Source organism: Ambystoma mexicanum, chromosome 11 (genome assembly GCF_040938575.1).
Source record: "Ambystoma mexicanum isolate Mex_15411 chromosome 11, UKY_AmexF1_1, whole genome shotgun sequence".
NCBI lineage: Eukaryota > Metazoa > Chordata > Amphibia > Caudata > Ambystomatidae > Ambystoma > Ambystoma mexicanum.
The window spans coordinates 603,308,585-603,321,248 of record NC_090934.1 but is presented as its reverse complement, the minus strand read 5'-3'; the positions used below and the strand labels follow the sequence as shown (position 1 = coordinate 603,321,248).

Genomic DNA, 12,664 nt, shown 5'->3' with positions numbered 1-12,664 from the left:
ACTTGCTACAGCTCTCTACCCCTACAATTTTCCTCTCTATCCATCCTTCTTTCTCGTCTTTCTCCATCAACGCCTCCATCTGTTTTCTCAGGATCCCTTCGCCCCCATGCCTCTCCTCTTTATCTCTCCATGTTAATTTCTCCATCTACCGTCATCCGTCTATGTCTCCCCTTCTCCATTCCTCCATCACTCTTTTTCCATCTTTCTCTCATCCTTTCTAGCTATCCAACCTCCATCTGTTTTTCTGTGTCTCTATTTCTTTCTGTATCCAGTCCTCTCCCCCCAGTCTCTCCATTTCTCTTTTCCTTGCTTTCCATAGCCTTCTCTAGTCTTTGTTTTCTCTCTCTCCCTTTCTCTTCATTCACCGTTCATCTATCACTTCTGTCTATTTCTCTCTACCCCTCTGTCCCTCTTTCTATCTCTCCTTTGTCTCTCTCTTTCTCTTCATTCGTCTATCCCGCCTACATCTGTCTCTCTCCCTGCTGTGACTACTAGCTCCCTCTCGCGCTCCCTTTACAATGCATCGCTCTCCCTCACTGCGTACCTCCATCTCTATTTCTCTGTCAGTCTTTCTGGCCCCTTTCAAAAAATATACAGATCTTTACAACCATCAAACAAACTGAAATATACATGCTAAATATTGTATATGCAGCGATATAGTTTAATTTATTGTGTAAACTTTACTTTGTGTGTTCACACAATAGTCTACAATATTCATATGACTGTATTTACTGGAGAGTGCCAGCTTGTAAAATGCGAGTTTGGGAAGAAAAGTATTATTGCATACGGTAAAACACGGTTGACCTTGATGCTTTATTTTGGTCGGTACGATTCTGTGCCAAAAGCATCCAATAGACAGAGTTACTCAGAAAGACTATTTTACACTTGTTCGCTGCAATTGACACGACATATGTTAAGTTATGTTACTTTGCATTTATATAGCGCCTTATGTACCATTGGTATTGTCTCAATACCGTAGGTTGAACGCCCTCGGGAACCGAAGTTCAAGTCAGTAGAGATAATAGAGAGTCAAAAGGTGCGTGTGAGCACCGGATATGTGTGCAGCTGGTGTCGCATTTGTGTGATAGCTGCTTCTTAGCGGTGGGTGTGGTGGTTGAGAGATCAAGAGTATGTGTTCGTTCTGGCAGGTTGTTATCCAGACCGATTCTGGCTGCATTAGGCCCGAGGAGAACGCCTAGGCTGTAGGGTGTGCAACCAGCAGTGTTTGGTTAGGGTGATGGGGAGTATGAGGCAAATGATGGTACGAGAACAGCTATACCGAATGGTGTCATAGTATCGCTGTGTTCTAGTTGAGTGGTGTTGTAGAGAAGAGAGTAAACGTGGAGATGTGATATGGTGGTTTACCTTAGGAGCTTGAGATCAAGCCCACTCCAATAGTTCCATGTACTCCATCCGTTCTATGTACTTCGACTGTTTCATGCATTACGACCGTTTCAAGCATTCAAAACCGTTCCTTTCAGTGCTCTTTCAAACGTTCCATGAACTCCAAACAATTCTATGTAAGTCACGCCGTTCCATGCACTCCAATCCGTTCCATGCACTGCAACCCGTTCCATGCACTCCAACCATTTTATGCGTTCTACCCACGTTATCCTTGCCCCATGCATCATCCATCCACATACGTCATCTTCACACGTTCCATCCACTTCACCCGTTCCATCCACTTCACAGGTTCAGAATTGGAGGTTCATATCAGAAATGGAGGTAGTGAATGTCTTGTAAGTGTGATAATTTATTAAAAATAGAATAATGAAATAGTACATAAGTGGGAAAATGAAAGTGATTAGACATGTACTGCGATCGAACAGTGGTATAACTTTTCTTTAATTAGCACCTCTGAGAGTAGTTGATGGCAGCCCATTGAAGCTAGAACCGCTGCGGTTTTCTACTCCGAGTAGTGAAAGTAATACTTTTTTAAAGATCTGACACCAAAACACCAACCCCTGGGAAAAAATGTGGAACTTGGAGTGTCCATCCAGACATTTTAAAGAGCACTGGCATAAGCAGAATAAAGAAAGAAATATCAACATGCATGGATAATGATATATTAAAATGATTATGTATCGATCAGCAGATATGCGTCCTGGATGTGTACCTCCCACGGCAAATAGATTATGAACCACGGTCTACATAATTCACATGTGAATTTAAGACTATTGAATGGAGCGTTTGTCCCCCCCCAACATGGGACAACCGTGCTGAACCAGTGTGCCCTTTTGCTGTACCAATCATCAGAACCGGCGCTGCTACTTAAGGATTGTTTTAAGAAGATTTTAAATAAAAGTCAACTAACGTGCCATTTATATTGCGTTAACTGCAATTTTGTGCTTCATAACAACCACCCCTTAACTCCAACGTGACCGCAAATGTTAACACTGTGGATAAAAAGGAAAAACTAAGATTTTTAGATTAAACAAAATGAAAATCAAGAAGATACACATTGTTAAATATTCGATAATTGTTTCAACCAACATGGTTTCTTGTGGCAGGGTTCATTGTGAATAGCAAAAAACAAATGGACGGGTGCTAAGTATTTTGTATAGATATGACCTACAGTTATAATGGTAGTGACTGATGCATTTCAAAACATGGAATACAAAACAAACAGATATACTAAAGTGTTGACACCTTTCATTATGTGCTTTGTGCAACGCGAATAAACCGAAAAATATCTGGTATGCATTGAATGAGTCCCTCAGGCATTTTGCATTTATAAAGTGATTTTGTTGATGTGTGGACAGTGTACCTAGCACCGTTGTGCACTATAGTTGCATAGTGGTCCTGGGCTGATGTCACAGAGTGGTGTACACTAGGATTTACTGCCACCAGAGCACTTAACCCTGAGGTTGATCGACAAGAGTAAATCACAAGATGGTGATTGGGGACCTGTGCAGTCCCAGATATTAATTTTCATGAAATGCAAGTAAAGATCCACCCAAAGAAAAAAATGCAATCGAAGGATATAGGGTCCGATATAGAGGTCTTCGCGATTGGTAGATTTTAAAATGTTAGTGCACCCCTTTTTAGCTGGTGTGAGAGTTGCACCTTTTACTACAAAACTGAATGCTGTCTTCTAATGTGTCAAAATTCGCACCCAGAGACCACAATCTGCAATTCAGCTTTAAAATCTGCAATTTCTGCTCCATTATGCAACCTTTTTAAACACACCTATTTGTGATCCCTGTGAAGGCAGTGCGGGTGCTGTAAACCCAAGGAAGTTCCGCTAAGGCGAACAGAGTTGATGGTTCAACAATTAACATACACAATTGTAAGCAACTGTTCAAATGGATCTTAGGTCTTTTTTAGAAAAATGTCATTGATGTTTACAACAAGAGATTTAGACACAAGGTTAAAGCTACCGATTACATGTGTATCCCAAATCTAAGTTACGATTACAAACAGTATATGAACAGATTTTTACGATCAAGCTTTACAGGAAACAGTAGGGGACAAATGTACAAGGAAATACAAAGAAAAAAAGGGAGCAAACTTTATCGCAACGCATAATCTCACCACATTTGAATAGGCTTCATCTTCAAAGGTCAGTTTTCTTCGTCCAATTGTCGTGACTTTGGAAAATATCTGGCTCTTCACAATCTCTTTCAGCAATTCTTTTCCACTTTCTCCTGTTGCACCAAGAATGAAGCAAGACTTGTTTTGTTTCCTATAGTCTTCGCGGAGTTTTGGTAGGTTTTCTGACATTCTGCATAAAAAGAAAACTTTTGTTTTTAAAAAGGTTTTCCGTGATCAGTCTAAAAAAGCACCTCAGACCCCATATGACATCACAAATAAATAACTAGTACAAACGTATCATTAAAGGCTCATACACGCATCAAATTCTTGCCAGGCGAAAGCCATACAAACTAAGGTTATATTAATCGACTCACTGTTGTTCTGGTTTTAAATCGCTGCGGATTAAAGTATGGGTTAATATGGCCCAAATAGTTCTCATTTAAAATTCGAATGAAGTTGCCAAAAGGACTAATTTGGCAAACTCATTCCCCTTTCTGCATATTTCAGCACTACAACTTACCCCCACCAACTGTAAATGTTAATATGGACCTAAACATTATTCTGTATTAAACTATGTAATAAGAACTGCTACCTCCCCTCCATAACCCCGACTAATATCAATCGCTATTGCTTCCCAAAGCTACGTTTGCGCTCAATGCACAAAACAAAATCAATACGTAAATAAGCCTATGGGGATTTGTCCCACCGACATTTTAACCCATGAGCTGCAAGTTACATCACAGTGTTTCTGTGTGTGAATGGGTACATGTTCGCTAACATACGTCAGGAGCAAACTGGGATTTTTGCTTTTAGGAGTAGGACATTCATATGTAATTATTTTGGAATGCAAGGCACAAAGCTCTGTGAACCCCCTCCTCTCTCCATGCCCTCTCTTGGTCGGAGATGTCTTACATGGCCCGAGGACTTGGTTGAAGAAAAGAGGAGAGCGATATGACCTGAGGCGGACCCTGATGCTCACTCGTTGCAGTTTATTTAGTGGAGGGTGAGCCACTTAGGATGTGCGATTCTAGCTGGGTTTTCATCACGAGTAGTTTCCGGTTGAAAAAAAAACAGCATTACGTTTTCTTTTTTTCTTTTAAAAACCCATGAAATTGTATTATCAGTCGTTTGTCCCCGGCCAGGCACAATCCTGCTTCCCTCTACTTTAGTAAATAGGAAATGCTTGCGAGTGGCGTTTACGTGTTAAATCGACTTCAATAACGTTCAGCTCTGGTAGAGACATTACAAATCTGCACTGCCAGTGGGCTCTTACTAATTCATAATAACAAAGAGAAAGGTTAAAAAGTAACATCTAATGGGGTTATTTCAAAGAAGCTAATTTAGATTACGAGATAACACGGTTCAGTGAAAAAGAAATGTATATTGTGAAATAAACCAGGTAGCACATGACAAAACCAATTCGATAAATCGTTAAATAAGCTTCTCCAACATGAACTATACGGGAGAAAACAAGAATTGGGTAACTAATCACAAGCAGAAATTGATGACAAAATCATTGCTAAATATCTGGGGCCGCCCAAAAGAAGGACTTCATAGCTTCCATGAACAAAGCGAAGACAACATTTGTGAGGGTACAAAATACAAACGGAAGACAGAAAAATGAACAAGCAATGACAACAGCGTGGCCACTGCTTCTGCTGTGAAGCCTTACTCATACATTCCTGGTAGAGACTCTAAGGAGGGGGACTATGCCAAATGAGTTCCACAATCTCCTCCTTAGTCCCCTTTAGCGTACACCGACTTTTACTTGCCACTGTCTATAGCTAAACGATCACCATCATATTAGACAAAACGAATGGAGACCCTAAAGCACCACCTAAAGTCAAATCTAAACAATATAGTCACCATGCAGACACTTCCTCTTTTGTCTGGGGCAAGATCGTGGTCTGTGTTTGAATGCAAAAATCGTACATGCACATTTTTTTTTGGATGTGTGTGTGCGTGTCCGGTTATAGAAATCCACGCAGTTGAACCCACTGCTACCACATTTTCATGGATTCCTCATTTGTCTGGGGAAAGATTGTCGTCTATGTTTGGATGCAAATAATTCACTCCGCAGACACTATCATTTACTGATGCTCACGCCAATGCACTACTGTAGGCACTAGAAGGAGGCAACATTTGGAAAAGTGTCTGAAGTAAAATTCGTAGTGTTGGTTATTCCTTCGAAATGTATTACTACTGTATACAATTCGAAAGTGTTTATTAAAGCATTTTTAAAAGCAATTTAAAAAACATTACATTTTTTTTCATCACGCCACTCCAAATTTGGGAAATGGACAGTTTAGGTTCATTCACAAGAAGAGAACACTATCAATCAATCTTTCTTGGACACTTACTCAAATGTGCTGAAGCCATTGAGTGACCAACATGCCGCACAAAAATATCACTTGGAAAAGCTCCATCTGATGCAAAGTGAAAAATCAATATCAAGAGCTTTTGAAACACAACAAACAGCAACACGACTTGCCGACCAAAGGACTAGAGCAACTTTCTCCAGGGCAAATGAGATGCCGGAGAAAACTGAAGCAAGACTTGCTCACATGAGGACAAGAGCAACATCTTCAGGGCACATGAGACAACTCCATCAGGACACGGGTAACACCGGGTACGCCAGCTAGTTACAACTAAAGAAGTGGACAGCAGCATCAGTAAATCTATCCTATCATATATTAACCAAGGAGGAAACAAGTCTAAGAGAAAAGTTTTGGCTTTGTCATGACTAACAAACGGTTCTATGTTATATTTTCACAAACAATTACAGAGAGGGATTTTTCAACAAACACAAAAGCGCAAAACAAAAACAATTTCATTTTCTTTTGGGGGGGAGGGGATCGCCTCTAAAGCTCCCAGTTTCCCTACAGATTTAAGCCTGCCCCCAACCCCCTCTCCACCCATTTTATCCCCTTACCTGACCCCACATACATACTTTAAAAAGAATCAGGTTTTTTTTTCACTTTTTGGGTTTGTCAAAAAATTCCTCTTTTCGTTATAATCACTCGATACCCTAACAAACATGATCCCACCACATACCGTACTACATTTCAGCAGTTCATACGCAAGATCAGATTAAAAGACTTTCTTGCCAATTAGAGTGTGACAAATCAACTTCCGGGGCACCAGTGGTCCACGGATGAGCATCGGTTTGTAAACCATCAATCAGCCCCACACCTTTAGCACACCAGTACACCAGAAGGGATCCAAACAGATTGGAAACACAAGCAGGTTATAAACCTCCTTGTCCAATTTTGGTAACGTAGATGGAACGGCAGGATTATTTCCGAAAGGTCATGGATTGTTGGTTAGTTGCAACACAGCGAAAATACTATTACCCAGTGATAAAAGGGACTGTCCAGTCAAGGTTGTATCAAAAATATCTACTTTATTAGACAGTTTCAAAGAAGGAAAAGGGATGCACTCTGGATACTGACAGGAGGGTGGTCGGTACAGTAAATAATGGCAACAGCTCAAGCATATTTGGCTTCAGCACAAAGGAAACAATGGGTGTTAAAATGTCTCTAGCAGCATTTGGAGAAGGACCAAGGAGACAGAACCACAATGTACCTTGTATTTGTAGGTGTTCCTGGTGCTCGACAGGGTCGAGTGGGTTTCAGGGAGCTTTGCAGCGTCAACTGCGGGTGTCGGTCGACAGTTCGGTGAGCGAAGCTGGACGGACGGGTGCAGGCTGGCCTACATGGCAGCTCTGAGCCAGGAATCATCGTCTCAGTACTGGTCGGTGGTTATGAATCACTGGTCGAGACGTCTCAAATGTCTTCAAGCAACGGCAGCTTGACAACGTCAGCGATGCAGTGGGATGGGGCTCAAGGAACTCGACTGGCTTGAAAGTGTCCTAAGGCGGACGTCAGTAGATGCTCGTCGAGGCACTTCTCCCAGCTTCTTCACTGGACTTGTGTAGTCCTTTAAAGGCAGACGGCCCAAAGCCAAGGCGTGTGTTGCAAGCAGCGGCCTGGTCCTTGGTTTCATGATCAGAGACTCTCTGGTACTTCCCACCCAGGGCAAGCTGTGTGCTGGCTGGGTACCAGTTCTGAAGCTGCTGGAGAGTCTCCTGGATTCAGCATCTCCATCTGTTCCCTGATCGATGTTTAGAGGTGGGATATTGCTTCCCTCTTTGGAGGGCCTGGCCATCCTTCATTGGCGAAAGGTGCAAGGCAGACTGTACCTTCATCCAGAGTCCAATGAGGAGTTCTTCTTGCTACTCCTTCCGAAGCCTTCAGATCTCACAAAAGAGGGGCTCAGCCCTCTTTTAAAGCCAAATGGGCCACAGTGTTTGGTGTAGGCTACGCCTATCTTAATGAACCAATCCTGGGTCCCCACCAACAATCTCCTGTATGCGTGAGGTCATAACCAGAGTTCTTTGCGACAGAAAAGGTAAAGGGATGAAAACATGTAATACTAAGTCCCACCCATCTTCCTGTCTGTTGTGGATCAAAGTGTCCCTCTGGTTAATGGATCTCTGTGTGGTTTCTGATTAAAGCGGCAGGGCCCCCTTGAAGCTGCAGTGAGACCAGACTCTCTGGCTCCTGCAAACCACATCATCATACCTTATTAATGGGGTCCCCCTGCAGGGTGAACTGCTGTACACACGCAGTCCCAGACATAACAGCTCACTGTCAATTGATACGGAGGGCGGGAGCCGTCTTCAGGTTGACACAGTTGCATATGGAAGGTTGTTAGGGTATCCTGTCTCCTTTGTCATCGTCTGCAGCCAGGCCCATGTGGGCCTGATTGAAGTATACTCCATTAGTATGTGTATCGCTGTCACCAGCTGCAGGGCCCAACAAAAGGACAGTGAAGATCCATGGAGCCTTGGTCAGTTAATCATGCATGGCTGGAGGAAGTGTTGGCCCTCTCCCTTCTGGAGATGCATCCTGTACTCCTCCCGTCATATACCAACTACATAGGACAGGGGGGCACTGCGCCTGTAGGCTGTGTCCATACATAGTACACAGTTCTATATGTATGTCATGAGGTGAGCATAGGAAAATGCTTGCGGATTAGCCCCACACATTTTCCAGTGGTTGATCTACATCATTCAATTTCATCTCAACATTTTTTAAAAGCCCAGGCGAGCACACACCCAACATGCGGATGGTCTAATTCCTCAAAGATTCCCATGAATCTGAGAACATGACAGGTTTACGTACTCCATCCACTTTCATGCAACCTTGTACCTGTAGGTCATCAGAACGAACAGTGTTTGAAAAACGTGTTATGAAGGATTTAACTTCCTTAGTAAGGAATAAAAAAGCACCCTTCCAAAACGAGGAAAAAAAAAAAGATATCAGCTCTTACCACCCTACAAAAAAATATGCAGATCACAATCAAATTGGTAAAGGTGCAGCAGCCGTAGTGATTAATACCTCAGATTATACAGCTCATGTTTATGCCAGCTTTCTAATGTGCATCATAACTGTTGAAGAAAGGATCCTTCAGATTTGCAAAAAAAATAAAAAAAAGAAAATCGACATTAAGGACACCCAAGGTAAAGGAAGTGGCATTATTGCCAACCAGGAGGCAGATTTTTTTAAACACACCATGATACCAGCACTTCTATTCTTTACCGTCTACCCAAGATTCATAAGGACTTACAATAGGGCGTCCGAGTGGTGGAGTATCAGGGAACAATTCCATCTTAGAACCCCTATTGCAATATGCAGATATCTTCCTCAATCAAAATATACCTGAAATGCGTTCTTACACCAAAGACAGTAGCACATTATTTTCATGGTTGAAGGATTGTTTTATCCTTCCGGAATTCTACACACCTACCAATCAGCACTCCTACGTGTGCACAATTAGAGACTCTTTGTATGGCATAATTGCAAAGTTAAACCTACAAACTGCCTCTGCATTCATTTACTTGCTTTACCGCTGCAATCTTGGACCAATCTAATTTCATGCTCCATTCTGGGTTTTGGGTTAAACCAGCAGTGTTACGCTCACCTGGTTCCACGGGGACGCCACCCAGCAGTTGGGACTCAGGTATCCTTCTCTGCGGTTCCAAAGTGTGACCAGCGGGAGGGTTCTGCCTTGTTTTTAATGCAGGTGTGTTCTCCGTCCTACCTTCTTGGCAGGGGCGCGTGTGCTTGGTGGGCGTTTGCGAGCGAGTTACTTCACTGATGCTGGCCCGCTTTGAGTCTTTCAGGTAAGTCTTATTGCTGTGCTATATTATAGTCCTTGCACGCCTTTTCGGTTTAACTAATGTCTTTTCTCTTCCTTAGATGCGCGGGAGTCCAATATGTGGCATAGACTGAATTGGTTCTCGCTGGTAAGTAATGGTGTTTTTAGAGCGCCTTGATGCGGTGAGTAGACGCTAAGCGCAGCGATATGACGCCCTGCCTCTTGCTAACCTGTTGTCTCGTCTTCCCACAGGTCGCGGTGATCACCCGGTGCATGGAATTCCTGAGGCGATGTTGGTCGAGGAACGGCTTGCGAGGTAAACTTTCGGCACCGTTGATTAAATCGTAAAAATGTCTAATGCCTTGTTTCTTCCTTTTTTGCAGATCCGTCGGTTCGGGAGGAGCGCTGGTTCCAGGATGCTGATCTCAAGAGCCGTGGACAGTGAACAATGAAATTACAGGTAAGCTGCTGCTGCTAACAATATCCTTTTTCTCCTTTACAGATGCTTTTCTTCCGAGGTTCGCCGGTGCAGCTGAACACGGTGAGTGTCACGTTGCAGAATTGCAAAGTAACGCAAAGCGTGTTATCCCAGCCGGGCGTGGTTTAAATAGCTTCAAGAAAGTAGTCCAGGTAAAATAGTTCCTGTGGTACCACACCCAAAAATACTATACCGCATAGCTTGGTTCCAAGGAGCCAAACTATTTGGATGCCTCCATGTTGGTTGCCACTGAAATAAAGTAGTTCCCAATACAAGTCCTTTATCAAGTATGAGCCTGGCGCCAAAGGTGCCAGGACTGGCCCCAAGGAGGCCTGGGCCAAGGATGCCTGGTTTTAGTGGAGACGCTTCCTGGCCCATGGGCTTGCCAGAGGGTCTTCTGGATGGGGGTCGTGACAAGCAGATGCATTCTGGTACATGTATGCTGTCTAAGAGGCAGAGTGCTGGAGGAGACACACCAATGACATTTGTTTACAGCAAGCTACTCAGAGCTGAAGAGGCTCTGATTGCATTCACAGGTTTCAAGCTACTGCAGGCTAGGCTGCTGAAAGCTAAAGAGACCAAATTACAAACGACTGCTGAAGGGTACTGAAGCAGGGGATGGGCTTGATTGAACACAGTTGCCTGAGACTGCAATCCGCACCACCCTGTTGGGCTGCTGGCTGGGAGGGCCCTTGTAAGCTCACTTTGAACCAAAGCAGTTGTCCAGTCAACTGCTTCCACTGGGAGTTTGTCCTTCACAGACCAGTTTTTGAACCTTTTCTGAATATCCAGATTTTGGCTTTTGAATCCTGTTAGCTGTTGCTGCTTTGCAGTGCCCTTACCAGCCTGCTTTCGCAGTCTGCCTGTTTTTGAATCTTTCCTTGATTTCCAGCTTTTGACTTCTGAAACCTTGTCATGTGTTGCTTTTAAAGGCATTCAGCTCTTTACTGATAGCTTTTCTATCTTTCTGTAAACACACCGTTTTCTGTAAGCATTTCTGCATCACAGACTTGTACTGTTTCTGCGTAGCTTTCCTCTTTCTTTCTGCAATCTCAGTCCCTTGAGGTTTTCCTGTTTGTTCCTTGCCTGCAATATTACCAGGCTTCAGTCAATAGCTCTAGAGTCTGTTCTCAGAGTTTCCTGAACTCCTGTCATTTGCTGTGTTGGCAGCGACCTAGCTTGCCCGAGTCCTTTGCCTTGTGTATTTGGATAGTCAGTCTCTGCTTTGTAGTTGGTTTCTCTATCCTATTCTGTACCTGGTAATTTCTTTCAATGCTGCATTCCGCCTGCATTACATCTTGGTCCACTGTTGTGCCTCCGCTCTGTATCCGTTTACAGTGTGACCCCTGGGTTGGTCTTCTTTCAGATTTGATAAGGGAAAGACTTCTGTTGCCTACGTCTAGTCTTTGAGTCTTACCTGCCGCAGTACATGTTCTCCAGTTTTACCCTTAGACCGAGTAGAACAGTCTCTCCAGCACGCCGCTCTATCACAGTTGTTAAGAGTAATCTGCCGATACTGATCCCAAGGGCTTTCCCCAATCCCTTGAGAGCCCTTATGATATTCCAGTACACCTTTTATTCTGATCAATCCGTGTTGCCCAGTATATTTACTTGTCTTTGCTTTCGCTCTGTCTCTTTACTTACAGCCAGCTCCTACCCCAGCAGTTCCTGTGAATACCTGTTTCAACTCAGATCAGCTTGGTATGTACACTGTTTCTGTTATAGGATACCATTGCCTCAGGAATCTCCCCTTATCTGCAGTCCATACTCCGAGATATAGCTTTTGCCTTGTGCTCTCCAGTCAGACTCCTGACAGATTGACTGACCCCCAAAATTCTAATTCTTATGGCAGTGATTAGCATAACAACATCCAAGATGCCTCTGAAGACAATTAATTTAATATTGGGCAGCAATCACCTATGGGGTGATAATTACAAGGTAAACTGAAATGAATAGGTGTAACGCTCACCTGATTCTCGCAGAGGCGCCGGTCTTGACTGGGCGACTACCGTATCTTCAAAGGTGATGTGTAGCACCCGGTTGGCTCTTTGGGCTGGACCTCTGTGCACTGTATGCCTGACGTGTAGAGTAAGATGTCTGCAGATAGAAAATATGGGGTTAATGAACTGGGGTTATTGGGGTGTCCCTATCTCTTTCCTCTTCTCCTCTCCTGTAGACCCCCAAAGGTTAACGCTCTCACCTTAGGTAAGTGAATGCCGAGCTCTCCATCTGCCTCGGGGCAGGGTGCTGTAACCAGTTTCTTCACTGGATAGGTAGCGCAGGCCTCTTGACTTCAGAGGACTGCTGTCCGTCGTTTACTGCACGAACGGTAAGTTTCGAGTCATTCAAATGTCTTTAAAGTCTTTAGTAATGATGTCTCTTGTTTTGCAGGGTTCCGGCGATGGCGGATGACGGGCTGAAGTGAGTTGAAGATGGAGCCCGTGTGATGAATAGAAGCGCCTGGAAGCACGTAAGCAAGCGCTTGTTGCC

At 43.6% G+C, this 12,664-nt stretch overlaps 1 protein-coding gene across 5 annotated transcripts in view; it reads right to left on the bottom strand.

Annotated features, from left to right (window-relative positions):
* HTATIP2 (HIV-1 Tat interactive protein 2) overlaps positions 1–12,664 on the bottom strand; it is a 455,781-nt gene that overhangs the window by 338,017 nt on the left and 105,100 nt on the right. For all 5 annotated transcript variants that reach the window (XM_069623476.1, XM_069623478.1, XM_069623477.1 and 2 more), the window contains one exon: positions 3,535–3,724. In XM_069623476.1, coding sequence (XP_069479577.1) covers positions 3,535–3,724 — 190 coding nt within the window. The remainder of the gene's footprint in view (positions 1–3,534; positions 3,725–12,664) is intronic.